Below are 26,429 nucleotides of genomic sequence, written 5' to 3'. Positions count from 1 at the left end.
CGCCCGACACCCAGCAGAGCCACCCCCCCCCCCCTCCATGCCAAAGAGGCCCGAGCCACCCCCAGGCCACAACCGCCAAGGGAGCGGGCCAAGAGCCACACCAAGACATCCGGCCATGAACCCCGGGACCCGCGGGCACCCGACACCCCAGGGGCAGCTGTGGCAGCGGGAAGCAGCATGAAGCGGTAGGGCGTGATAAGGAGGGTTGACTCCCACCTTCCGCAAACATGTCCCACAGGTGCCAAGGCTCAGCAAGCCAAGGACCCATGCCCTGCTGTCCACACACATACACACACACACACACACACACGCACACACACACGCACACACACACACACACACACACACACACACACACACACACACACACACACACACACACACACACACACACACACACACACGTCATATACTCATACTCATACATATGACCATCACACATTCATGCGCACACACACAGAACTCACATGGACACCAAGTGTGGGCGAGCGGGTACCAGCTCAGAGCCAGCGGCACCCCAGGGAAGTAGTCAACCTGGCCCCAAACCACTAGCTAGTCCCTACCCCAAGCAGGGTGCATGAAAGTGGGGTGTGGAAGACCCACCCTCCCCCTCCTTCCACTCAATGTGTTTGGAGTGATATGTTGGGTGTATGTGAGTGTATGTAGTGGGGAGAATATGTATGGGTGTGTGAAAGCTACAGTGAAATTAAAATTGTAGGGATAGATGTAATGAGCGCTGAGCAACAGCGCCCATCCACACCACCCCCCAAGGCCTTCAATGTCTAAGATATAAATAAAATTGAGGGGCAGGCAGCAGTGAACAGAAGTGGGGCCACCTCAGCAGCTCCACACACTAACCACTGTGTGACACACCTGCCCGTGTTGTGAGCTGTATGATGTAATTAAAAAGGCAGAGTGGGACATCAAGCAACATAGCCACGTGTGTGTGATATAATGTTTGACTGAGTGAGAGAAGGGGAAGGGCCAGGATAAGTATGACCGAGAGGTAGAGAACTACCCCCGGAAGAAGAGAGCCAGCAAACTACTGGCTCACTAAACACCCCAGTTCCCTACACCCAACCACAGTGCAGGGAAGGCATGTCGAGAGCCTGAAGTGGCCACACCCCCAGGGCACCACCATGCCCAAGACCAGCACCCACAGTCCACACCACAGACAAGCACAACACAACCCCCCCTACACAACCCCCCTACACACACACAGACACACACACACATACAAAAGACAACAAATATCACACACATATACACACACGCCCACCCACCAAGCACATACAAATATTTCTCACACACACACACACACACACACACACGCCCACCACACACATACAAATATCTCTCTCTCTCTCTCTCACACACACACACACACACACACACACACACACACACACACACACACACACACACACACACACACAGGTCCTGAGTCCAGGACCAACCGGCCCTCTGTGGGAAACTACTGCTCCTTCACCTCAGTGCCCCATCACCCCAAAGGATGCACGGGCACCCCAGAATGACGGCCAGACATCTCGATGTGGGCCAACCCTCCCCACTCGGCGGTGCGCTCAAGGGGGCACAGACCCCCCCAACGCAGGGAGGGGCCCAACCGGGAAACGGGCGAACCCGTGCACCAGGGCCCCAGACCCCACACCCCGATCCCCGCGGAGAAAGCCGGCCACTCGGCCCGGGGCCAGCACCCACTACCACGGGCACCCCAGCCCCACACCCCAAGACATACGAGCACCCGTCCAAGCTCCCACCACCAACATCAGCAGCAGAGCTCCGAAAGTGAGTCAGCCCGGAGCGAGGGCGTCTCAGCCCGGCGGAGCGCCTGGCGATCAACCACTACCTAGAACACTGATTACATAACAGTTTAACACATATGTCCTCCAGGTAGATTTGGTATTTTGCCACACTTAATGCAACTCAAAAAAGGTGCGCTAGTTAACGGATTCAACATAAAGACAGGCGAACATTACACAAGCCTAGTTTAATCACTCGCTGTTAAAAAGTGTAAATTTGTGAAGATTACTTACCATTCAGTTTCTGTGTTACCTCCTTTCTTTTCTAGTATTGATGTCCTGTAACTGAAAAAAAGCAAGCCCTGCAGTTCTCGGCAGGTGGGAGGGATCAGCGTCTGCCGCTTTAGTCAGCGCTAACCAATAGGGACACGTGTTACATCCTTCATCTTTAGGCCCCGCCCCAGGATGTTCACATTCGGAGAGTTCAAAAAACACTCACCTCAAAAAAAAAAGGGAGCGTCAAAACCAAAAGTTAGAGAATCGTAACCAAAGATTTCTGACATGGGCAAATAAAAGTTTAGGCTTTGCAAATAAATGTTTTTTTCATGAGAAAAAAATGAGTCATTTAAATTTAAAAAGTGGTTTTAAGACAAAACTTTTGTAATTCGAATAAAAAAAATAGTTTTACAAAAAAAACATTTCATTACAATTCTGAAAGTTTTGACCACAATTTTTTTTTTGATTGAGATCATTTTTTTTTGTTTGAATAATATTGAGACAAATTTAATCCCATACATGGCCATTTGGGTACCCAGAGTAAGAGTGTGCACGCTCTCTTTCTCTGAGCCCGTGTTCCTGTCTAACCATAACATTTTCATACTGCCTGTTATCTAAACTTAAAAAATCTCTGGGCGCTATGAGTTGTCCTTCGTCATTCATTCTTGTTCAAGCTGGTTTTTCATGACCCAGATTCCTCTCAGTCATAAGCACATTTTCTTCCTGATGTTCTAATTTAATCAATACAGTGAAATCTTGTCCAGATTAATGACAGAACATGGTGACGCTGGTGATGTTTTAATTGTACGTTCTGTGCATCTTCTCAAGATAAGATGCACTGAAACAGAGAAGTTAGTCTACTACTTTCTGATCAGTTGCTCTCTGCCTAATGTATTATTTAATTGTTTATTATTTGGTTGATCCACTGTTTATTAATTAATTTACTGGGGTTTACCTTTAAACAACATACAACAACAACAAACATTTGTCCTTTATTCACTGAGTAAAAAATAATCCCTAACAGTCACTTCAGTGTTTCCTTCTCAGAGGAGAAATCAATGGGCCCAGCCTTGTGTAGAGTTTCTCCTGAACAAATAAATGCAATGCATCTTTCTTTGTATCTCCCTCATTAAAATCAGCTGTGTCCCTGGCTTAGCTATCTGAATCTCATACATGTCACACCTCAAAGCCAGTCTTGTTCTCTGGACTATATCTCTGGAGATCTAGCCTCTTCAAGCTTCTACACAAGCTGCTCTTTTTCCCATCCTACTCTCCATCCACCTCTCCTGCTCTCAGTTAGAAATATATTCATTTGCTTTTGCATTCTGCATATGTAGTGAGAATTGGAAGTGCAAATACCCCATATTCCCTATATTGCATGACAGATATAGCTGCTGTCTTCCTGAACACAATGCCATAATGCTTTTCATTTTTCAAGAGATCCTAATGCAAGATGAATAAATAAATCCTGTATCTCTAATGATGGGAAAAATGTTTTGGGAAATCAGGTGGACAAATTCTAATTTTTCCTCTTTTGCTAGGGATTAGTCGCCTGGGAAAAGACATAAAAAAGGAGTCTGAACCTCTAACGGCAGGATAAATTATTCAGCAAATAAATTAGCATTAGTCTTTTGTGCTTATCTGTGGCATGGATGATCTGTTGGGCAAAGTCTTTTAGCTCTGTGATGATTTCCAATTGCTCCTTGGTTGGAATCTATGAGTCTATGAGGTCCATGGTTTGGTCATGTTGTTCTGTCATAGCGGGTGATGTGATTGGCAGAGATGGACGCTGAGAGGACGTGCTCGCTTCGGCTCTACTACCCTTCTGTAAAATCCTGGAAATACTCGTTATATGAGACATTGAACAACGTCTAAATACAGCTGTGATGCCTTTTTCGCGAAGGAAGTCCAGTAAAAATACTAATAAGTCGACTTAGTCGAAGTTATCCAACTTCACTTCTAAGGTGAGCTTTGAAGCTAGCGGCGACAATAGCGAAGCTACTGTAACACAAGCACAGACCAGGCAATGGAGGAGGAAAATTGAGAGTCGAATGAGAAGGAAAAGAGCAGGGGAGTGACTGTGAGGAAAGCAGCAGCTTAGCCGAAGCTGGTTCAGATGCAATACTGGCTGCAATTGCAAATTTGCAGTCCGATTTCTCCTCCAAACTAGATGGTATTCAGTCAGCAATAGAAAATGTGAAAAAAGATGTTAATGAGTGTGCCAAGCGGGTTGGTGAGGCGGAGGTCCGGATATCTGCAGCAGAGGATAGCATCACCAGTCTGCAAGCCAGGGTTCAGCCCTGGAAAATAAAAACAAAGATCTTCAGGGGAAAGTGCTGGACTTGGAGGCCAGATCGAGACGATCTAACCTGAGACTGGACTTCCTTATTCTGTGAGCATTGTACATCCGAGTTTGTATTTTTTGAATCATACACAATAGTGAACTCCCACCTCCGGCAGAACTTCAACAGCATTCCGAGGGAGGCTGAGGATATTGAATCCGAATGGACCATGTTCTGCACCTCCATTGTTGAGGCTGCTGCTCAGAGCTGTGGCTGCAAGGTGGTTGGTGCCTGTCGTGGTGGTAACCCCTGAACCACATGGTGGTCACCGGAGGTGACGGGAGCCATCAAGGTGAAGAAAGAGTCCTATCTGGCTTGGTTAGCCTGTGGGACTCCAGAGGCAGCTGACAGGTATCGGCAGGCCAAGCGGAATGCAGCTCAGGCAGTGGCTGAAACAAAAACGCGGGTGTGGGAGGAGTTCGGTAAGGCTATGGAAAAAGACTTTTGGACAGCATCAAAGCGATTCTGGCAAACCGTCAGGTGACTCAGGAGGGGAAAGCAGTGCTCCATTCACACGGTTTATATTGCGGGTGGGGTGCTGCTGACTTCAACTGAGGCTATAGTCGCACGGTGGAAGGAATACTTCAAGGACCTCCTGAATCCCACTGACATGCCTTCTGTAGTGGAAGCAGAGTCTGGGGACGAGGGAGATGACTTGACCATCACTGGGGGTGAGGTCACTGAGGCAGTAAAACAACTCTTTGGTGGCAGGGCCCCTGGGGTGGACGAGATTTGCCCTGAGTTGCTGAAGCCTCTGGATGTTGTAGGGCTGTCTTGGTTGACACGCCTCTGCAACTTCACATGGAGATCTGGGGCAGTGCCATTGGATTGGCAGACCGGGGTGGTGGTCCCCATCTTTAAGAAGGGAGACCGGAGGGTGTGCTCCAACTTTCGGGGGATCACACTCCTCAGCCTCCCTGGTAAGGTCTATGCCAGGGTGCTGAAAAGGAGGGTCCATCCATTAGTTGAACCTTGGATCCAGGAGGAACAATGCGGTTTTCGTCCTGGCCGCGGAACACTGGACCAGCTCTTTATCCTCTCAAGGATATTTGAGTTTGCATGGGAGTTTGCCCAACCAGTCTACATGTGCTTTGTGGACTTGGAGAAGGCATTCGACCGTGTCCCTCGGGTTATCCTGTGGGAGGTCCTGCGGGAGTATGGGGTGTCTGGCCTATTGTTGTGGGCCATTCAGTCTCTGTACAACTCTAGTGAGACCTTGGTCCGTATAGCCGGTAATAAGTCGGATTTGTTTCCTGTGGGTGTTGGACTCTGTCAGGGCTGCCCTTTGTCACCGATTCTGTTCATAATTTTTATGGACAGAATTTCTAGGCATAGCCAGGTGGCAGAAGGCTTCTTCCTTGGTGGCCTCAGAGTCTCATCTCTGCTCTTCGCAGATGATGTGGTCCTGTTGGCTTCATCAGGGGGTGGCCTCCAGCTCGCAGTGGAACGGTTCGCAGCCGAGTGTGAAGCGGCCAGCATGAGAATCAGCACCTCTAAGTCTGAGGCCATGGTCCTCAGCCCGAAAAGGGTGGAGTGTCCTCTCTGGCTCAGGAACGATTTCTTGCCCCAAGTGGAGGAGTTCAAGTATCTCGGGGTCTTGTTCACGAGTGACGGGAGAAGGGAGCGGGAGATCAACAGACGGATCGGGGCTGCTTCTGCAGTGATGCGAGCGCTGCACCGGTCTGTCCTGGTGAAGAGGGAGCTTAGTGTAAAAGTGAAGCTCTCAATTTACTGGTTGATCTACGTTCCTACCCTCACCTATGGTCACGAGCTTTGGGTAGTGACTGAAAGAATAAGATCATGAATACAAGTGGCAGAAATGAGTTTCCTTCGAAGGGTGCTGGCCTCACCCTTAGAGATAAGGTGAGGAGTGCAGCCATCCGGGAGGGGCTCAGAGTAGAGCCGCTGCTCCTCCACATCGAAAGGAGCCAGTTGAGGTGGTTCGTGCATCTGATTAGGATGCCTCCTGGCCACCTCTTGGGTGAGGTGTTCCGGGCATGTCCCACCGGGACGAGGCCCCGTGGTAGACCCAGGACATGCTGGGGAGATTATATCTCTCGACTGGCCTGGGAACACCTTGGGGTCCGTCCGGATGAGCTGGAGGAGGTGGCTGGGGAGAGGGAAGCCTGAGCTTCTCTGCTTAGGCTCCTGCCCCCGCGACCTGGCCCCGGATAAGCGGAAGAGAATGGATGGATGGATGGATGGACACAATAGTGAAATAATTTGGACTAACCCTTGATAATATAGAGAAACCTTTGTTGTTGTGGTTGTTGGGTTTGTGTCTTTGTGTCTTTTTTTTGTTTTGTTTTGGGGTTTACCCACCTGTTATTTGTTTGTTTGTTTTGTTGTTGTTTTTATTTATTTTTATTTTATTCTCCTTTCTCATACATTCTGTACTTTCATTTAAATACTGCTCTAAGATATCTTATAAGTACCTGACCTGCAAGGAAAGGCAAGTTGAAAACTGAATAATTTAGTTGTCCTCTATGTTTTCTTTGATGAGAGAGCATGCTTATTTCTGTATATTATTGGAAGCATTTTTGAAAACCCAATAAAGATAATGTTGGAAAAAAAAGTGTTTATTGAGTAACAAAAACCAAAATACAATACAATACGAGAAGAAAACACCACCATGACACAACCAACAACTTGACAATGAACTGACTAAAATGCAGACAATAAATACACACTAGGTAATGAGGCAATGAGGAACACCTGAGAGGAAGACACAGGAAGGGTACATCCCAGGACCATGACATATAGTTTGTAAAGTTTATAATCTCTTTGTACTATTCAGTGTTCAAATTTCAAAAACCAAAAAACTAACTAACAAGATACTGTTTCAGCAGCTACGCAGTGCGACTTTCTCTTGTCCACAAATGGACTGGTGGTCAGTGGCAGCCTAGTCTTCACACATAAGGTTCAGTTTTATCATCAACCTTAACACAGACTCTCTCTCTCTTCTTACTCCTGACCTCTGTAAACTCTCAGCCTTATTGTAGGCTGTCTGAATTCGCTCCATGCCTTTGACAGCCCTTGAGCCCTAATGCAGGCACTCTCTCCTCTCCCCTGACTTCTGTGAACTTTCAGTTTTATTGCAAGCATTCTCTTCTCTTGCCTGGCCTCTGACAGCCTTCAAGACTTATTGCACATTATCTTTTCTCTCTCCTTACTTTTACCAATCCTCAAGGTTTATCTCAGGTTCACTGCTTTCTCTGCTGGCCTTCAATGGCCTTCCAGCCTGTCTTGCAGGCTCATTCACTGTTCTGCTTTTTCCTCTTTGCTATCTGGACCCTTCCCTCAGTTTCCTCTTTTCAACATTTTTTATTTCTGTTTAGCACTTCGACGTGACTATTGTGATTTGGAGCTAGATGTTATACTTATATTTTGTGCTTTTGGTATTCTGTATCTCAATAAATCATGTTCAGTTCTTCCAAATAATCTCTCCTTATTAAAATTTGAGCTGGAGGCAGGTTGGCTAGGAGTGAGGCTGGCTGAATTTTGAGCAGGTGGAATGACATAGAGTTGGACTGATAAGGACTGGTTGAGATGGGTTGTTGTCCTAAGACACAACAAAGTTACTAAGGAAACAGATCAATTTAAAAGACCACTGTCTGGGTTAACTCTCTAACATTGGGCGGGCCATTCAATTCAATTCAATTCAATTCAATTCAATTCAATTCAATTCAATTCAATTCAATTCAATTCATATAGCGCCAAATTACAACAAAGAGTCGCCTCAAGGTGCTTTGTATTGCGGGTAAAGACCCTCATTCACACCTATGGGCAATTTAGAGTAGCCAATTAACCTAACCCCAGTAAGTGCATGGGTTTGGAATGTGGGAGGAAACCAGAGTACCTGGAGGAAACCCACGCAAGCACGGGGAGAACATACAAACTCCACACAGAGAGAGGGAGAGGCCTGGGCCAAGGTAGAATCAAACCCAGACTTTCTAGATGTTATTCTGAAAGGTGTATATATATATATATATATATATAATATATTAGGGGTGGGACTTTAACGCGTTAATTTCGATTAATTAATTACGGGGAAATTAACGAATTAAAATTTTTAATCAAACTTTGCACCATGGAACCTTTCTCAGTGCACGAGTTCCAGGCATACAGATATCAACGCACGATGTCAAAGATTCAGTGGCTGCATCGTTCGAAGGACCCGGCCCACGTCCTTCACAGCCCACGAAGACCGCAAAGGCCAGAAGTGAGCGGCTAGCCTTCATATCAGCGTCACCTGCCCTCACCTCTGTAGCTCATGTCGCCTAGCAACTGTGAGTGCGAAGCACAGCTGTGTAAATCAGCTGGTTAAACTGAGAATGAACTTTTGCTCCTTTTTGTGGTTTAATTTTAAGTCTTTAATTCAAAATAAGCTGTTAAAACAAGCATAACACATTTCAACATCAAGGAATACAGCTGAGCTAATGATTAATTTCCAGCTATATTAAGTGAGACATTAATGTTGAATAAAACTATCCAGTTATGATGCTTTACTTTAATTTCAGGTGTTTGCTTATCACAGGAGCACTTCCACCCTTCGCTGGTCTGTGTAGTAGACTGGTGGGAAAATAAACAAAATTTTGAAGTTTAAGCTTACGTATGTTGATTCATTCATCAACCAAACTTAAATTAATATTTCTCATGTCAAATATTGAAATGCGATTAAAATTAATTTCGATTAATTAATTACAAAGCTTGTAATTAAGTCGATTAATTTTTTTAATCGAGTCCCACCCCTAATATATATATATACACCTTTCAGAATAACATCTGAAAGGTCTGGGTTCCATTCCACCTTGGCCCAGGCCTCTCCCTCTCTCTGTGTGGAGTTTGCATGTTCTCCCCGTGAACATGCAAACTCAAACATGCAAACTTAACTGACAGCCAACCCAGCCCCAAACAACTAGCCAGTCCTCACCCCAGGCAGGGTGCAAGAAACTGGGTTGTGAGAAGACCCGCCCACCCCCTCCTCCCACCCAACATGTTGGGGGTGATGTGAGTGTATGTAATGATAGGAATGTTAATGACTGTGTTAAAGCTATGGTGCTATTAAAATTGGAGGGACAGATGTAATATGAGCACTGAATAACAGTGCCCATTCACACTGCCCCCCCAAGGCCCTCAATGTCTAAAATGTAAATAAAATTGAGGAGCAGGCAGCAGTAAGCAGACAAGTGGCGCCACTTCAGCAGTGCCACCCACTAACCATTGTGTGACACACCTGCCCCCCAAGGCCCTATATGTACTGTGATGTGTTATAAACTGACTGATGCAATTAAAAGGGAGGAGTGGGACATCAAGCAACACAGTGAGCAGAGCCGAGGAGGTGGCCATACTCACTGGAGCACGAGCCCCCCTCCCCCAAAAACCTACGTGTGTGTAATGTGATGTTTAACTGAGTGGGAGGAGGGGAAGGGTCAGGATAAATATGACCGGGAGGTAGAGGACTAGCCCCCGGAGTAAGAGAGCCAGCTAACTGCTGGCTCACTGGACAGCCCAGTTCCCTACATCCAACCGCAGCGCAACCCAGAGTGGCCACACCCCCAGGATACTGCCGTGCTCCAGGCCGGCACCCACCACCCACACTGCAAACACACGCCCCACAGGCATACAAAAGACAACAAATATCACACCCACACACACCATTACAATAAATGTCACCCACTCACTCTCATCTCCACACACATACACACATACATGCACACACAAACACATACATACAGTGGTCCTGGGTCCAGGACCAACCTGCCCCATGTGGGAAACTGCTGCTCCCTCACCTGAGCATCCCACACCCCACAGGGAGGGGCACCCAGAATCCCGGAATGCCAGCCAGACATCCCAACGTGGGCCAACCCACCCCGTACGGCGGCGTGCCCAAGGGGGCACAGACCCCCCCAGCGCAGGGAAAGGCCCAACCGGGAAATGGGCAACCCCGAGCACCAGGGCCCCAGACCCGGCACCCCGGCCCCGCAGAGGAAGCCGGCCACCTGGACGGGGCCACCACCCACCACCACAGGCCCCCCAGCCCCACACCCCAAGACCATAAGAGCATCCGTCCAAGCCCCACCACCAACCACCAGGGCTGGCACAGAAACCACAGAATGGCAGCCACGGTCTCCAGTCCAAGAGCCATCAGACACCCGAATCCCTCGGCTCACCCCCAGCCGCCTGCCGGGTACATCGCGAGACAAGACCACAGCTGGTCACCCCCATCATGTGATGGAGCTGATCAGTGGGGACCAGAGAGATTCAAATTTGGCTTTTGGAGGTGGCAGACATTCTTTCCAGACTAATGTGCTCTAAAAGTAGATTCTTATAATGAGCAATGCATAAATCAGTTTTTGATTTCCAGTTCATGAGGATAGTTTTCTTAGCGATGCATAAGGCAGTAATAACTATGTGTGATACATTTTTTTCCATGTGTAATTCACTTACATCACCTAAAATGCACAGTTTTGGTGAAGCAGGGATATCGCAATTAAACCATGTGGATAAGTCCGTACATATCGTCTGCCAGAATCTCTGAACAGGCATACAAGACCAAATAGTAGGATAAATTCTATGTAACAGTTTAAAGGAGACATCTCTCATTTTGTTGTTTATCAAAAGTTTCTGATGAAATGTCCATACTTTTTTCCACAGTGAATCAGGGACAAAGTTTTTCCAGTAGCAAACAGCTGAGGGTACAGAGGCAACATCTTGTTGAAATAGAGCACGAATAATTTTGTTATTCTTACAAGGAGAAGAAAAACAGACTTTACCAACGGTGGTGTCAGTTACATTTAACAAGGACTTATCTTCATCAACAACATTATTTCTAAATAGCTCACATATATCATTAGTTACAGTATCAAACACAGTATCATACTCTTTAGAAGTTACATCAAAGTTATACTTGAGGTTGAACTCACTGTAACTGAGTAAACACCCATTTTTGTTAAATAGCTGACCCACCAGAAGGATTTTATTGTTAAACCAATGAGGGTAAAAAAGTAATTTATTTTTGTAAAGGATATATTGTTTATTCCCGATAAAGAAATTATGAGGAGAAAAATTATGTTTATATATAAGTGCCCATGAAAGAAGTGCTTGTTTGTGAAATGCAGAGAGTTTTATTGGTATTTTCTGTACATTATAATTACAGAGAAGGAGGAAATTGAGCCCCCCTAAGCTAGAGAACATGTAATTTGGGAAAATATTCCAGATGGGCAATGGGTTTTTTAGATACGACTTCAACCAATTCACTTTGAACGTATTATTTAAAGTTGTGAAATCCAGAAAATTTAATCCTCCTTTTTCATAAGAGTTCATTACCACAGATTTTCTTAAGTAATGTAATCGATTTTTCCATAAAAATTTGAACAACATTTGGTCAATATGACAATATCATGAATACAAAGTGTCCCTGAGTATCACACTTATAGAAAAGGATGTCACTTTGAAATTTGTTTTCTAGAGTAAGAGTGCCATCTGAATGCTGGCTACCATGTGATGGATATATATTATTGAAGAAATTTATGTCATCACTAGTAGAATGTGATTCTTGAAAGAAAAAAATATCTGTATTTAGTTGTTTAGAAAAAATAAATAAACCTTTCCGTTTTGTGGCATTTTTTAACCCCCTGGCATTCAATGAACCTATAGATAAAGACAGTTTTATGAAAGAAAGATGTAAGCTTTGTGCGTGTGTGTGCTGTGTTACTTTCAAACTATGTGCCAATTAACAAATAAGGTGTAAAAGAATATATAGTTATTTTGAATTAATGCTACATATAGAGAACACTTACTAACAGTGTTTTAAAAGTGTAAATAAATTGCAGCATATTTAGATTTAACTTGGAGCTGCCAAACGAGTATGAACATATATTTTAATGTTTCTGAACAAAATTACCTGAATAGAATGTGGGTTTAAAGTTTCTGCATATTCTTATGTCACTAGAAATTCTTATTTTGTGTCCTTCTGGATGTTGGTAGCAGAGTTGTCTAATTAGCTTAAGATAAACTAACTGCTCCAGCTGCATTAGTCTCTTTTGTCCATATCAGTCAACAGAGAGACCGACTTCTATACCATTCACGTAGGCTCGCACACCGACGTAATAGGCTAACTTCCCTTCTTTCCTCACCGCCTCGATCACCGGACAAAGTGCCGCTCTGGCTTTCCGATCTATTGGACACAGATCCTCTGTAAAGTGAAGATGGCGCTCCTTCAAGAAGGTGTTGTTTTTCGCGGCTTTCCACACAGCATCTCCGTAGGTTCGGGATGAGAACTGGAGGAAGTTTCCTCTTGGTCTGTTGTCATTCTCTCTCAATTTTCCTAAGCGGTGAACAGTATCAATCACATCAGGTAGCTTTTGTTTCCCTTCTGGAAGAATAGCTTGACAGATCCTGATGGTTTCTTTCTTCACATCTTCTTTGGAGACAGTCTCTGATATTCCATAAAATTTCAGGTTCCAACGTCTGGAGTACCGCTCCGCATCAATGATCCTTTTCTCTAACTCGAGGAGGGTAGCCCCATCTTTTTTTGCCTCGTGTCGACCCTTTTCTTCACATCTTTAATTTCCTCAAACGCGAAGTCAACAGATTTTTTAAGCCCCTCGATTTTTAGCGCATTGTCGCTGACCATCTACGGCAGGGATACTCAACTTGATCTAGCCGAGGGCCACATTTGGAAAATGAGAAGTGGCCGAGGGCCAGCCATTAAACTACATTCATATAAAATGAGCAAACTTTAAAAAAGACTGATAGCTTGTGCTCATATTTTGATGCATTTTATTAGCTCCACTGCAATTCAGCAAGATATATTTTGAACCATCTTGAACAGCATAGCTGGAACGTTTCCTATTATGCAGGCAAATATTGGGCAAATTCAAAAATGAAAATGATTATTAACAGTTCTTAGGCATAGAATGAACATATTTCAGCTCTTTTGGTGTGAAAGCTGTTTATAAAATATATTAAACACATAACTGCACAGTGCAAGCCACCAAATGTTGGAATAGTTCAGAAATACAATTAAAAAAAAAAAAAACTGCTTTACTATATTTCAGTTATTTTAAAGTTTGGAACAGACAGCACAGGTATGTAATCAGATGTTTATGTTTTAACCTCTTCATGCATCACATACTATTAGTTACTGACTACATGCTTAATGTGAGGTAACACATCTCATTTCCTTTGAGAGCTTACTGAAGTTTGGTTTCTGAGAGGTCAAGGCAATATGCAAGCACTGGTTGAGATGTGAGTCGGTGAGTCTATTGCGCTTTTTGTCCTTAATTAGATTCATCACTGAAAACCCCGACTCGCATATGTAAGTGGATCCGAACATTGTCAAAATGTATATAGCGAGTCTTTTAGAGTTCGGATACTGATGAACAGAGTGTGCCCAAAATTCACACAGTCTCTCCTCTCTGAACTTGGCTTTTAGGACATTATTAGCCTGCATCTGGACCAGTTCCAGCTGGAAAGCGCCCTCACTGATAGCAGGCACAGCGTTTTTTGCCTCTGCTGGGCAGCTCCCGGTGACAGCAACGGCGAACGGGTTGCGCACAAACAGTAGCAGTTGCTGTGGGATTTTGAAGTTGTGAAACCGCGATCTGAAGTTCTCTGACAGATTTTTTAACAGTGCTACCATTCGTGACAGCACAATCCCATTTGTAGGAACATCACGCAGGGTAGGGAAGTGAAGTTTTTTCCCCTCTATGTCCGTCACGAATACGCCCAAGGTTGTCCGAAAAGCGCTCACTTTTTCAAAGAGATTTCCCACATTCGAATCCCCACCTTGGAGCTGCAGGTTAAGATGGTTCAAGTGATTAGTGATATCACACAGAAATGCAACCAGAGCCACAGATTCCTGATCTTGCATAAACTGAGAGAACTCATCTGCTTTCTTTGTTTTTTGACCGGAAAGAAATTCTGTGATTTCTTTGCGCAGTGCAAAGAAGCGCTGTAGGACTCGCCCCCTGCTCAGCCATCTGACATCATTGTGCTGTAGTAGGTCTGAATATTGAGCTTCTTGCTCCTGTAGTAGCATTTTGAAAAGCCGGTGCTGTAAACTTGAAGTTGAGCGAATGTGATTTACAATTTTGATCACTGTGTCCATCACTCCTTTCATTTCACCAGACAGTTTGGCACACAACACCGTCTGGTGAATGATGCAGTGTAGTGAACTAACTGTGGGGTGGTCCGCTATGAGACGTGATGCTAAGCCCCTCTCTCGTCCTATCATAGATGGCCCACCGTCAGTTACAAGGAGGTTGATTTTATCCAGCTCCAGAGAATTCTTATCAAAGAAACTTTTCATAGAATTGTACATGGCCTCACCTGTTGCATTGCTCTTGATGGGCAAAAGGCACAGCAGCTCCTCTTTGAAAAGCTCCCCGTTAAAATATCTCACAAACACGGACAGCTGTGCAGTGTCTGTTGCATCTGTAGACTCGTCCATAGCTATTGACATGTAATCCACACACTTCAGTTCAGCAAGTAAAGTAGAAAAACTGTCCTCATACAAAGTTTCTAGTCTCCGTGCCGCCGTTGAATCCGAAAGCTGAACCTGCTTCACGCGGTTAACGATGTCATCTTTGTGTTTGTCACCGGCAAACAACTCCTCCACGATTCCCAAAGTGCACACTTTCACAAGCTCAGCGTCCACAAATGGCTTGCCCTTTTTAGCCAGCTCCCAGGTTACACGCAGTGAAGCAGCGGTGGCTTTTTCAGCAGCAGTAGTGGAAGTCGTCAAGGTTGTTGATGTGGTAGCATAAGACAACTTTAAGGCCTCAGTCTTGTCTTTTCGTGCAATGCTACCAACCGGGAAAGCTGCACTGAAGCTAGCATGTTTTGACTCGTAATGCCGCTTAATGTTAGCAACTTTGCATACAGCAACTGTCTTTTGGCAAATTAAACACAACGGTTTTGCGTTGGCATGAGGTGGCAAAATGAATGCAAAATCATCTGTCCATTTGTTATTAAACTGTCTGTTTTCAACGTCAACTTTTCTCCGCTTACTAACCTCACTCATTTTTTGCCAAGATATTCATTTAAGGACACGTCTTTTCCTCGCAGATCAGCAGTGATTCTTGACCTGCGCAAACTGTTCACTACCTTAAAGGCCCAAATCATTAGGACCTAAAGGGCCGTGTACAAACTAATGATTCTGTCTTACAGACAGTTCACTTTGTGAACACAAGGGGGAATTATTCAGCATTTGTTACACAATAAAAGGGAAAATTATTTTAATTTTGAGCAATTACAAGAAATGGCCGCGGGCCGGTTACCAGCCAATCACGGGCCGGATTTGGCCCGCGGGCCGTGAGATGAGTATGACTGATCTACGGTGTCAAAACGGGTGTTGATCAGCTTGGACAGAGTTTTAATTATGTCGGAATTGGTGCTGCTTTTCTCCTCACCTTGTACAACAAGGGCTTTTTTGTTGGCTGGTTCTTTACAAGGGGTCCCTTCTGGCAAGATAGGCAGCGGAGGGAACTCTTCTTCGTTCGGGAATGTCAGAGCTGCAGCATCAGCCATCATGGAGTAGTCGTGTCCCGCAGAGGTCAGGATGTTGCTGGAGGTAGCCGGCGGATTTTTGCTCACCTTAGAGCAGTCATACTCATCTCACGGCCCGCGGGCCAAATCCGGCCCGTGATTGGCTGGTGACCGGCCCGCGGCCATTTCTTGTAATTGCTCAAAATTAAAATAATTTTCCCTTTTATTGTGTAACAAATGCTGAATAATTCCCCCTTGTGTTCACAAAGTGAACTGTCTGTAAGACAGAATCATTAGTTTGTACACGGCCCTTTAGGTCCTAATGATTTGGGCCTTTAAGGTAGTGAACAGTTTGCGCAGGTCAAGAATCACTGCTGATCTGCGAGGAAAAGACGTGTCCTTAAATGAATATCTTGGCAAAAAATGAGTGAGGTTAGTAAGCGGAGAAAAGTTGACGTTGAAAACAGACAGTTTAATAACAAATGGACAGATGATTTTGCATTCATTTTGCCACCTCATGCCAACGCAAAACCGTTGTGTTTAATTTGCCAAAAGACAGTTGCTGTATGCAAAGTTGCTAACATTAAGCGGCATTACGAGTCAAAACATGCTAGCTTCAGTGCAGCTTTCCCGGTTGGTAGCATTGCACGAAAAGACAAGACTGAGGCCTTAAAGTTGTCTTATGCTACCACATCAACAACCTTGACGACTTCCACTACTGCTGCTGAAAAAGCCACCGCTGCTTCACTGCGTGTAACCTGGGAGCTGGCTAAAAAGGGCAAGCCATTTGTGGACGCTGAGCTTGTGAAAGTGTGCACTTTGGGAATCGTGGAGGAGTTGTTTGCCGGTGACAAACACAAAGATGACATCGTTAACCGCGTGAAGCAGGTTCAGCTTTCGGATTCAACGGCGGCACGGAGACTAGAAACTTTGTATGAGGACAGTTTTTCTACTTTACTTGCTGAACTGAAGTGTGTGGATTACATGTCAATAGCTATGGACGAGTCTACAGATGCAACAGACACTGCACAGCTGTCCGTGTTTGTGAGATATTTTAACGGGGAGCTTTTCAAAGAGGAGCTGCTGTGCCTTTTGCCCATCAAGAGCAATGCAACAGGTGAGGCCATGTACAATTCTATGAAAAGTTTCTTTGATAAGAATTCTCTGGAGCTGGATAAAATCAACCTCCTTGTAACTGACGGTGGGCCATCTATGATAGGACGAGAGAGGGGCTTAGCATCACGTCTCATAGCGGACCACCCCACAGTTAGTTCACTACACTGCATCATTCACCAGACGGTGTTGTGTGCCAAACTGTCTGGTGAAATGAAAGGAGTGATGGACACAGTGATCAAAATTGTAAATCACATTCGCTCAACTTCAAGTTTACAGCACCGGCTTTTCAAAATGCTACTACAGGAGCAAGAAGCTCAATATTCAGACCTACTACAGCACAATGATGTCAGATGGCTGAGCAGGGGGCGAGTCCTACAGCGCTTCTTTGCACTGCGCAAAGAAATCACAGAATTTCTTTCCGGTCAAAAAACAAAGAAAGCAGATGAGTTCTCTCAGTTTATGCAAGATCAGGAATCTGTGGCTCTGGTTGCATTTCTGTGTGATATCACTAATCACTTGAACCATCTTAACCTGCAGCTCCAAGGTGGGGATTCGAATGTGGGAAATCTCTTTGAAAAAGTGAGCGCTTTTCAGACAACCTTGGGCGTATTCGTGACGGACATAGAGGGGAAAAAACTTCACTTCCCTACCCTGCGTGATGTTCCTACAAATGGGATTGTGCTGTCACGAATGGTAGCACTGTTAAAAAATCTGTCAGAGAACTTCAGATCGCGGTTTCACAACTTCAAAATCCCACAGCAACTGCTACTGTTTGTGCGCAACCCGTTCGCCGTTGCTGTCACCGGGAGCTGCCCAGCAGAGGCAAAAAACGCTGTGCCTGCTATCAGTGAGGGCGCTTTCCAGCTGGAACTGGTCCAGATGCAGGCTAATGATGTCCTAAAAGCCAAGTTCAGAGAGGAGAGACTGTGTGAATTTTGGGCACACTCTGTTCATCAGTATCCGAACTCTAAAAGACTCGCTATATACATTTTGACAATGTTCGGATCCACTTACATATACGAGTCGGGGTTTTCAGTGATGAATCTAATTAAGGACAAAAAGCGCAATAGACTCACCGACTCACATCTCAACCAGTGCTTGCATATTGCCTTGACCTCTCAGAAACCAAACTTCAGTAAGCTCTCAAAGGAAATGAGATGTGTTACCTCACATTAAGCATGTAGTCAGTAACTAATAGTATGTGATGCATGAAGAGGTTAAAACATAAACATCTGATTACATACCTGTGCTGTCTGTTCCAAACTTTAAAATAACTGAAATATAGTAAAGCAGTTTTTTTTTTTTTTAATTGTATTTCTGAACTATTCCAACATTTGGTGGCTTGCACTGTGCAGTTATGTGTTTAATATATTTTATAAACAGCTTTCACACCAAAAGAGCTGAAATATGTTCATTCTATGCCTAAGAACTGTTAATAATCATTTTCATTTTTGAATTTGCCCAATATTTGCCTGCATAATAGGAAACGTTCCAGCTATGCTGTTCAAGATGGTTCAAAATATATCTTGCTGAATTGCAGTGGAGCTAATAAAATGCATCAAAATATGAGCACAAGCTATCAGTCTTTTTTAAAGTTTGCTCATTTTATATGAATGTAGTTTAATGGCTGGCCCTCGGCCACTTCTCATTTTCCAAATGTGGCCCTCGGCTAGATCAAGTTGAGTATCCCTGCCTTAGAGGATCTTTTCCTGTCTGGAGAGAACATCGGTGCCATCAAAAAGGGTTGGGATTCTGTTACGAACAATATTAATAAGTGTGTAGCGTTTAGTTGAGGATTTTCCAGTGAATCTAACAAGTTTGGCGCAACAGGTTGAAAAGGAGCGTCTGCTCAAGCCGCCATCTTGGTTGGCTCCCCCCTGCCCTCACCTCTGCGTAGCTCATTTCGCCTAGCAACAGTGAGTGCGAAGCACAGCTGTGTAAAAGCAGCTGGTTAAATGGAGAATGAACCTTTGCACCTTTTTGTGGTGCACGAGTTCCCGGCATACAGATTATATCGACGCACAATATCCAAATTCAGGGGCCGCATCCTGCGAAGGACCCGGCCCACGTCCTTCAGAGCCCACGAAGCCTAGCTTTCATATCAGCGTCACCTGTCCTCACCTGTAGCTCATGTCGCCTAGCAACCGTGAGTGTGAAGCCCAGCTGTGTAAAAGCAGCTGGTTAAACGGAGAATGAACTTTTTCTCCTTTTTGTGGTTTAAGTTTAATTATTTTATTCAAAATAAGCTGTTAAAACAAGCATGACACATTTCAACATCAAGGAATACAGCTGAGCGAACGATTAATTTCCAACTATATTAAGTGAGACAATGTTGAATAAAACTATCCAGTTATGATGCTTAACTTTAATTTCAGGAGTTTGCTTATCACAGGAGCACTTCCACCCTTCGCTGGTCTGTGCAGTAGACTGGTGGGAAAATAAACAAAATTTGGAAGTTTAAACTTATGTATATTCATTCATTCATCAACCAAACTTAAATTAATATTGATCATGTTAAATATTTAAATGTGATTAAAATGCGATTAATTTCGATTAATTGCAAAGCTCCTAATTAATTAGATTAATTTTTTTAATCGAGTCCCACCCCTAATATATATATAAACACCATAACACCAAAACATCATACTGAATGTGTGATGTGTGTTCTCTACAGGCCAGCAGTGGACTGAAGCAGTGGAACAAGAGGTGGTTTGTCCTCGCTGACAGGTGTCTCTTCTATTACAAAGGTTTGTGCCTAATGTTCTTCAGCCTGACAAACAGCATCAAAGATTTTAGTATGAAAATGTAATTGCAGGCACGTGTGTGTGTGTGTGCCTCTTAAAAACACATTACATTGCCCCCTCCTCCCTTTTTGTGGGGGCTTTGTGCTTGGTTATACTACATATATGATGAAACCTTTTTTCCAAACAGTTCAGCATTTGACTAATCACTCCCTTATTTGTCTAGTGTCAGAGAGGAGATCCATGAACACTAACCTTCATAAAGAGGGTATTCAGTCCATTTGTGTCATGCTGAGTTAGTTTTTGCCATGCTCCCATAGGAATTTCTGAAGGTTTGCCACTTCTGAGAAGGTTTTAAATCATTCCCTTGTACAAGCAAGTCTTGCCACTTTATCGCAATCTTGGTAATACTGTACCTGCCAGCAGTTGTGTGAGCTGTTATTTTGAAGCACCCATATAGATTAATGGGGAGAGAGTCTGTCTAGTCTTCCTTTTTCTTAACTGCTCATCCATTAGGGCTGGAACCTAGGGCTGGGTAATATGGACCAAAAGTAATATCTTAATATGAGTGGTGATATATGATATATATCTCAATGTTTTTTCTTCTCAAAAGGTATAAACAAAAAGTCAGTTCTGAGTCAAAGCTACATGTCCCAAATGTCGCACAGGCACTTTTATTAACATTCATCTGTAGATGTACATGAGAAATTGCTAAAAAATCAACTATTGGCATATTTAAATAATAATGCTCCTCAAATAAATTAATATTTTTTTTACTCTATAAAAAAAGACTCACAGTTGTGCTATTAAAATGTAAACAGAAAAAATACAGAGCAAAAATAGCAAAAGGCTGACTTATTTTTAAAAAGTCAGTCTGGTGAAGTCCACTTCACTGGAAAGTGCTTCCTCCTGTGTGTACTCCTGTACATCCAGTACTGTGACAGACTGAATGAACAAAATTCCATCTGCAGGATTCTAGCCACCTCAGTAAATCCATAGACATATGTGCTTATGTATCACAGCAAAGGGCCCACCTGCTCAATGCAGTGTCTGCAAGCACATGGAAAATACCCACTTCCTCTATTAAGGTCACCTGACTTATGGTGCAACCAACTTCTGCTATAAAGTTGATGTATGGCGGGGCCCTCTTACCTACTGTCAGGGACTCTTGGGGGTCCGGGCGATGTCAAAGCATACGAACGGACGCAGTGTGAAGGCTGTACGTACACAAAACATGGTGACAGCAGAGGATTTCAGGATTCTGAAACTCTCCAAATGTTGCGGACCTCACTGGAAAAAAGTCGCTTACTCCATATTTATAAGGGAAGCAGTGAGGGAGAGAAGTGGGGCAGTGTGAAGTTGTGCAGAGATGAACTGGTGGATCTACAAGTATGATTGTAACGTGACATAGACTGTATCGATATAAACGATATTGTCTCATCTTATATTGTGTATAAAAATATATTGATATTTTTTAAAAACTTGATATATCGCCCAGCCCTCCTGGAGCCTGTCTGAGCTGTCATTGGGTGAGATGCAGTGTACACCCTGGACAACAGGGCTAGACAACAGGGAGAAACTCAGAACTTTAAATTGTCACCAGAACATAAAAAGAACACGAATAGTATCACCAGTAAAATGTGATAAAAAGTTGCAGCTTAATTTATTTTCCAGAATGCTGACATGATCAACTGTGTCTTGCTAATTCCTTGAACAAGTGCCATGGTAATTATTGAATAGAGCTAGCAGAAAGAACTATATAGGTGGATCTCATAAAGGTTGTTTTCCTGGCGTGTCGGTCAGCATACACAGCAGCCCATCACATGCAGTCACATGCTGGTATGTGCAGCAAGGATGTCCACGACACACAAGGTTCTCTTCTACAGTCCATCTCAACATCCACTTGACCTCAGCATTCGACCTTACTACTATGCTGCTATGGCCTGCCTGAGCAAAGTCAGAAGGTCGGTCTTTCCAACATTGCCGCCCCCAATTTGGAGTCCAAATTTGCTCCCTGGAAAGGACGACTTACTGTCCATTTTGCTCGTCAGGGTTGTCCTCTTGGTCTGTTATCTCTGGGAGCACTGTTAAATGGGTGATAGGACTAGTGTACACGTGGTTCTTTATCTGCACCTCAGTTGTTCTCACTCACCCTTCTGGTCCTGGAAATACCTTGATCACGCTCCTAATCTGCCATGATGTGCAAGGTAAGTGGGGGTCAACCAGCATCACTGCCATTCTTACCCTGATGTCTGGTGCAGGATTTTGCCTCTTCCCTTGCAGTCCAAGCAAGTAGGTTTTTACAAAGGCTACCCAGAATCTGTCACCCAGCATTTGTGAGTGTTTTCCATCTTCTCTTGCTCAGGAGCTCAGACTTGGGGTACTCAACCAGGGGTAGTGAGCCATCAGGTTGCCCCATCAACAAGCAATTGAGGGGTCACAGGATCAAGGTCTGCAATGTCTGCTGAGACATATTTAAGGGGCTTAGAATTGAGGATGGCCTCAGTTTCAATGAGGACTGTCCTTAGGACTTCTTCAGTGACTGCCTCTGAACCAAGATGGTATAAAGTGTGGAATGACAGGGCTCATTCTTGATGCATATCTAGCTGCAGGAGGCTCAGGATGCAGGAGGCTCTTGGGAACACATGCAACCCATACTGGCTTACTTGCTCCTGAGGTGACTGTTGAGGCTCTGTGTCTCATTGCCGATGGTAGGGGGATGACTGTGGTGGATGACCAGGCTGTGGGAATGGACTATAATGGTAGAAAATTTGAGGTTGTGTGTCTTCTTCTTCTTGCCCCTCTTCAAGGGATGGAATGAATGAGTCCAAAATTTCCCATTAACTTTGGCTCATAGGGCTTGAGGTCCTAGAGGCCAAATGGGGCTGTTCCATCTGCTTGGCTCCTAGTGCTTGATCTGCTGTGTGAAGGTTGCTCAACATTTCTGTAGTCTCCCATCAGAGGTATAGTAGATGTATTTGACTGCTTCTGTCTGGGATGCAAATGGCTGAAAGTTGGAAGGCTACTTGTCCATCCAGGAAAAGATACCACATCCGGCTTGAATAGAGCTAGCAGAAAGGACTATATAGGTGGATCTCATAAAGAGTGTCTTCCTGGTGTGTTGGTCAGAACACACAGCAGCCTGTCACATGCAGTCATGTACTTTATTTATGCTCCAGAATTTGAACAGCACAGTAACATCGGCATGCATGGAAGTATGATAGTATGGTATCTGCAGCAATGACAACCAATACAGACAGAAGGTTTCTTCGCAACAGTCCATTTCAGCATCCACTCCGCCACTTGACGTCGGCATCCGACCCTACTCTGCTGCTGCCTGCCAGGAGCATGCTTCAAAGGTCGGTCTTACCAACAGTAAACTATATTACCTACATATATGTTTACTATGATAACAAATAAAAATGCTTACCCCAATGAAGCTGAAACTGTCATCAACCTAAGTTGTGGATTTGTGTTCATCACACAGGTTCATGTTTCCCAGTTCTGCTGTCAGTAGGTGCAGGGATAAAATAACCATCATCTTTGCTAATATGTAATTCTGTGAGTAGTCTCTCTCTCTTATAATTTCTCTGATTTTACCAGGTCTGTTCCCAAGATGGACACTGTCTTTTGGTTTGGATGTCTGCCTGTGTGCTTAAATTTTATTTCTGTTATTCTGTTTTTGTGTTTCTGCTACTGATAACATTTTTCATATTAATGAAGAAGACACATTTGGTTTTTACTGCTACTCAAAAGGGAGATAATTTTATTGTTGCTTTGATGGTGCATGTTATTAGAGCAAGTACTAGAATACATTGCACAGTGACTCTCCTCAGTTTCTTCCAACAGTCAAAAAAAAAAAGAGTCAAAGTATGGGGCTATTGTAGTAGCAAAATATTTGTGTGTGCATATTGCAATCCATGTGTGTATAGTGGTTTGTAAATAAATCTGCAAGCGTGTGTAGATATTAATGGTTGAAAAGTCTTGAAGTTTTGCTGAAAATACACACAAGCCATCAGTTATGATGTCACCCAACATTTTTTCAGCTGGCTCTCTTTTCATTTGTGACTTTTGCAACGCTTCTACCGCAACAGATCCGTGCAGCAATTTGTCTGTAATTGAGAGTTCATTATCCCTGACAATGAAGCTCAGTTTCACAGGCTCTGGATTTCTCACATGCTCAGTACTTACCACCAGGTGGCGTACTAATCAGTCTTCCAGCGTCATATTAGTCTATTGATAGTGGTGACTGTGCTGATGCAAAGCTGGCTCAGATTGACAGATCACAGTGATAATGTGCAATATAGTGAAGGTTTCCATGAGACTGTGTCTGACCGGATCATGCTGACCTCTGCACCTTCTTTTGGAGTCACAGTAGCAGGAATAGGGAGATCAAGTTGCAGCTGGAATATCTGCATGACAGATGCTTTGCAAAACTACTTTTTCACCAAGAAAGAACTTGAAGTGTAGCAACAATCACCGTGTAAAAAGAGAGCCAGCTGAAAAAAAAGCTGGGGATTTTCAACTGATGACTGGATGACTTTGAGTGATTCAAGCAAGACTTTTTACACACACAGATCTGAATACACACACACTGATCGCAAAACATGCGCATCTGAACATGCACACACAGATCTCAGTACACACACCATCCCTCCACAGATTGCAATACACATATGCGGATTCAGTTACGCACACAAAAATGTAGTTACCACTAATTCATCCAAAGTCCTTAGACTGATCTGGTAACTTAGCTAGCCATTTACCAGTTACTTTTTCAGCCACTGTTACAGTGTTATGCAAAAGTTTGGGCACCCCTGATAATGCTCATGATTTTCCTTTATAAATCATTGGTTGATCAGCAATTTCAGTTAACTATATCATATAGCAAACGAACACTGATATTTGAGAAGTGAAATGAAGTTTTTAGGATTTACAGAAAGTGTGCAATAATTATTTAAACAACATTAGGCAGGTGCATAAGTTCTGGCACCCCAACAGAAAAATTACATCAATATTTAGTAGATCATCCTTTTGCAGAAATATCAGCCTCTAAATGCTTCCTGTAGCTTCCAATGAGAGTCTGGATTCTGGTTGAAGGTATTTTGGACCATTCTTCTTTACAAAACATCTCCAGTTCAGTCAGGTGTGATGGTTTCTGAGCATGGACAGCCCGCTTTAAATCACACCACAGATTTTCAATAATATTCAGGTCTGGGGACTGAGATGGCCATTCCAGTAGTTTTACTTGTTCCTCTGCATGAATGCCTTAGTAGATTTTGAGCAGTGTTTAGGGTCGTTGTCTTGTTGAAGTATCCAGCCCCAGCACAACTTCAACTTTGTCACTGATTTTTGGACATTTTGATTTTGAAAATCTGCTGAATAGTTGAATGATGCACAGTGACACCATCTGCAGCAAGATGATGTTGTAGTTCTTTAGAACTGGTCTGTGGGTTACCTATGACTGTTCTCACCATCCTTTGCCTCTGCCTATCTGAGATTTTTCTTGGCCTGCCACTTCAGGCCTTAACTAGAACTGTGTCTGTGGTCTTCCATTTCCTCACTATGTTCCTCACAGTGGAAACTAACAGCTGAAATCTCTGAGATAGCTTTTTGTATCCTTCCCCTAAACCATGATGTTGAACAACCTTTGTTTTCAGGTCATATGAGAGTTGTTTTGAGGTTCCCATTTACCACAGAGAAGATGCAAAGAGGAGAAACACTTGCAATTGGCCACCTTAACCCTCAATCAACTTCCTGCTGCCTCTTACTGAGGGGAACTCCAGAGTAGAACAGAGTACAGCCCTTGTCAGGAGCAGTGTTAATTTTGACAGCAAATTTTGATTTAGTTTTAGCCAGAGTCTTTTGACAAAAATGTACTTTAGTTTTAGTCATAATTTAGTCATCTGAATAGTTTTAGTCTAGTTTTAGTCGACAAATTATCGTAAGAATATAGTCAACTAAATCTACAGTCAAATTAGTTGACTAAAATATAAAGAGTGTAAAATGTAAATGCTTTTTCTTCAGTTCCCTTGAATTATTCACACACACACAAAATTAAACATTTATTAAAAGTTATGGAATATTATTAATAATATATATATATATATATATATATATATATATATATATATATATATATATATATATATATATATATATATATATATTAACCTTGGCATTTCACCTGCTTCCCACACACCTGATCAACACCACCCTACTAAGATGATAAGAGCATTTTACAGCAGGACACGCTCTGAAAGGTACAGGGCAGTGTTTAGGACTAAGATTAGGAAAAGCTAATCCAATGCAGTGTGGTGATTTTCTCTAAACACAAACTCTAAACTGGGAAAAACACTTTACCCTGCATGACATTAAAATGCTTACCTTCGCATGGAGATCTGGGTGTCTGGTTTGGAGATGTCGTTTAAGATTTGTCGTGTTTTTATCCGAGATAGTCACCCCACATGGTTTACACATCGATTTGTTTGTCACAACGTCAAAGGAGAAATATGTCCATACTTCGGCTCTTCTCTTTCTCCCTGCTGAAATTGTTTACATAACTTAAAATCACAGGCTAGTTTGGTCTTCCAGGGTTTAGAGCAAATTTGTGCAACTTTGCATTTGCTTGCATGTGTTCCTAACTTGTCCCACCCTGTCACAAAATTAAATCAGTTCTGATTGGATGTCCTCCCCACCAA

The 26,429-nt window shown here is 43.6% G+C and overlaps 1 protein-coding gene across 1 annotated transcript in view; it reads left to right on the top strand.

Annotated features, from left to right (window-relative positions):
- LOC115780812 (pleckstrin homology domain-containing family A member 6-like) overlaps positions 1–26,429 on the top strand; it is a 222,148-nt gene that overhangs the window by 72,407 nt on the left and 123,312 nt on the right. The window contains exon 4 of the mRNA XM_030730223.1: positions 19,662–19,734. Within this exon, the coding sequence (XP_030586083.1) occupies positions 19,662–19,734 (73 nt within the window). The remainder of the gene's footprint in view (positions 1–19,661; positions 19,735–26,429) is intronic.

The sequence above is a fragment of the Archocentrus centrarchus genome, chromosome 5 (genome assembly GCF_007364275.1).
Source record: "Archocentrus centrarchus isolate MPI-CPG fArcCen1 chromosome 5, fArcCen1, whole genome shotgun sequence".
NCBI classification, from domain to species: domain Eukaryota; kingdom Metazoa; phylum Chordata; class Actinopteri; order Cichliformes; family Cichlidae; genus Archocentrus; species Archocentrus centrarchus.
Note: the sequence above shows the minus strand (reverse complement) of the source record. Positions and strands in the feature narration are given on the sequence as shown.